This window comes from Augochlora pura, unplaced genomic scaffold (genome assembly GCF_028453695.1).
Source record: "Augochlora pura isolate Apur16 unplaced genomic scaffold, APUR_v2.2.1 APUR_unplaced_1879, whole genome shotgun sequence".
Lineage (NCBI taxonomy): Eukaryota > Metazoa > Arthropoda > Insecta > Hymenoptera > Halictidae > Augochlora > Augochlora pura.
Genome location: NW_027581971.1, coordinates 1 through 3,300, shown reverse-complemented (window position 1 = coordinate 3,300; position 3,300 = coordinate 1). Strand labels below are relative to the sequence as shown.

Below are 3,300 nucleotides of genomic sequence, written 5' to 3'. Positions count from 1 at the left end.
CGGGCAGACAGAATGCTACAATCATTGCCCCCTCCCATGTAGCAGAGAAACTATTAGAAAAGAGAACGATTAAAATCGGATGGGGGAAAAGTTTTATCCAAATGAGAGAGGATCTTATACAATGCTACAATTGCAGAGAATATGGGCACTTGGCTAAGGAATGCGAAGGTCCTGACAAATCTAAGCTTTGTAGAAGATGTGACGAAGAACACCATACAAATAGCTGCAATAACGAGGTACCGAGATGCACGATATGTCAGGTCACAGGACATAGAGAAGGAAACCTCAAGTGCCCAATATATAGGATGGCGCTCAACGAAGCTCGGAAAAACCGATTAAAAACCAATGCTGGATACGTCAATGACTCTTCTTCTCCGAAAAAAGAAAAGAAAGACACAGAGAAATCTTCAGAGTACACGGCTATGGACGTGTGTACAGGAGAACTCACACAACTGATTGCATTGTAGTTGGACTTTCTTCTACTCATTTATTAGTAAATACAAAGAAAGAAAGAAACAAATCTATATATCTGGTATTTACACATCTGTATATATATTTTAATTGTTACTAATTACTTATTAAATCTTTTATTTTTTTTATCTATAATATAATTAGAATATGACTTATTTGACTAAAGGGTTATCTATTATACAAATTAACTTACACCGATGCAAATTAGCTCAAGATTTATTAACACAATACGTATTAGAAAATAATATCCACATAGCTATAATTTCTGAACCTTATCGTCCTCCCACACACTGGTTTGTTGACGAAAAGGGGGATGCGGCTATCTGGGTTACGCCGCCAGCTCTGAAGACACAAAATAATATTAAAAGTTTATTTAAAGACAAAGGCCTTGTGGCCATTCAGTTTAACAAACTAGAAATCTTTAGCTGTTATATCTCCCCGAATATATCCATCCAGAATTTTGAGGAGATACTAAATAACTTAGAAAAAGAAATAGGAAAAACCGATCCCAAGAAAACTATTATTGCAGGAGACCTAAATGCTAAAGCAGTAGCATGGGGCTCAAAATACACTGATGCCAGAGGCTACAAGATTATTGAAATGGCTAATAGGAAAGATCTTGTCTTAATTAAAAGCGACGGAGAATATACATTTGAGAGAGCCGGACGCACGTCTCCGATAGATATTATTTTATGCGGCCGAGATTGTTACCTAGCCCTGGTCAAAAGCTCTATTTTAGAAGAATACACTGCTTCCGATCACCGATACGTTCTTCATCTCTTTAAATGGCCCGAAAAAAGACAAAACCAAAATAGTAATAAACATAGCCCTAATAAAATAGACATAGATGAATTCGGTTACAGATACATGGCATGAACTGACACATACAACCCTCTCGAAATTTCCAATGATAGAGACGTTGATAATTACATTGAGAAAGTAAATAATCTGTTAAACAGTCAGCGAAAAGATAAAACTTCCGTAATACATAAAACATCCGTATGGTGGTGGAATCAGGACGTAGCTAAGGCTAGAAGAGAAGTTATAGCAGCAAGAAGAAGGGCACAGAGACAAAGAGCTAAACAAGATGACCCAATAATTATAAACACATACCAGAACATATATAAAGACAAAAAGAACTAAAGAAAGAAATAAGTAAAGCAAAAGATAATATGTGGCAAACCCTAATCGACTCAGTTGAGCATGACCCATGGGGTAAACCCTACAAATGGGTTATTGATACTTCAAGAAAAAGACTTCCGCCCACTATTATGGACGACAATGACATCACAAATATTGTAGATAGATTATTTATTGCAATCCCGAACGAATGTACTAACAGAACATACAATATACAGGACATGAACACAGAAGAAGAAGTTCTAAATGAGAACGAAGTTCTGGCGGCAGTCAAGAAGGCGAAGAAGAAAGCATTGGGATTGGATGAGATCCCATCTGAGGCTGTTTGGGTCCTCGGTAATAACGCTCTAAGTCACTTAACACACTTATTCAACATGTGTTACAATCTTGGCTATTTCCCACGTGAATGGAAAAATGCTCGAATGCTACTCATCCCTAAAAAAACGAAGTTTAAATAATACAGGGTGGCGTCCATTATGCATAATCTCGAACTGGGCCAAAGTTCTCGAGTATTGCCTTAAAAAAAGGCACAACAAACATCTCACATACCGAGACAATCAGTTTGGATTTTGTAAAGGAAAGGGCACGATACATGCTATTGACAGAATTATTAAGTTCTGGGACAAAGCTAAGAGTAGAAGACATCACTGTGCGATAGTTACTCTGGATGTAAAAAATGCATTTAATGATATTAAATGGGATCTAATCTTAGCAGCGTTAGAAAAAAGACAATTACCGACGAAGTCCGTTAAAATGATACGTAGTTATCTTAACGAAAGACTTATCACCTTTAACACGTCTTCACAGACTCATAAAATAGCAGTCTTCGGTGGCGTCCCCCAGGGCTCAGTTCTGGGCCCTATGTTATGGAACGTACAATATGATGGACTACTGGGCCTTACCTTATCCAAGTTCGTTGAGCTTGTTGGTTTTGCCGACGATGTTGCAGTAATTGCATCGGCTAGAAATACTGTAGTACTAGAAGAAAAAATCAATGAAAGTCTTAAAACTATAAAATTATGGTTTAAAGAAAATAGTCTCATTTTAGCTGAGGAAAAGACTGAGTTACTACACTTGACTCCGAGAAAAAGCACGGAAGGCATAAAAATTAAAATAGGAGATAAGATCATAAATTCAGCCAAGAAACTGAAATATCTAGGCCTATATCTTGAGGGTTATCGACGTTTCAAACACCATATAAATGAGGTGTGCGAAAGGGCTAGACTTCTTCTCAACTTAAAAATATAATTTGGAATACGGAACGGAGATCAATTACGGCGGACACGACAGAACAACTGAAGACGCTCACGGCGGCCATTAACAGCTTGCTACAAATGCAGCTACAACAACAACAACAGCAATCTCGCAAGGGTGAGTCCACTAGCCCTCAAGGGCCTCAGTCAAATTCTGATTTGTATAATCAGTTGAGTGCTCGGATCGAAAAATACTCGTACGGCATCGGTGAGGAAACAAAGCCATTTGATAAGTGGCTTCTCCGCCACGAGTACACGGTGGTCACCGAAACTGCGCCATTACCACCAGAAATGCGTACGCGACTCATATTAGATAAGCTCGCGCAAACCGAATTCGATCGGCTGGTTGACCACGTAGCACCAAGAGACCCGTCGAAAATTCTACAAGACGAGTTAATCGGGATTCTCAAGGAACTGTTCCGCGATAGGATTCCAA

At 38.6% G+C, this 3,300-nt stretch overlaps 1 protein-coding gene across 1 annotated transcript; it reads left to right on the top strand.

The window, feature by feature from the left end:
- The first annotated feature begins 618 nt into the window (after nucleotides 1-618).
- LOC144477557 (uncharacterized) lies at nucleotides 619-1,347 on the top strand. Its single transcript, XM_078195286.1, has one exon. It carries the CDS (start codon nucleotides 619-621, stop codon nucleotides 1,345-1,347), a length of 729 nt encoding a protein of 242 aa, XP_078051412.1.
- Nucleotides 1,348-3,300: the final 1,953 nt, after the last annotated feature.

Excerpts from the sequence above, each read along its gene's own strand:
- LOC144477557 (XM_078195286.1), top strand. The coding sequence starts at position 619 with ATGACTTATTTGACTAAAGGGTTATCTATTATACAAATTAACTTACAC.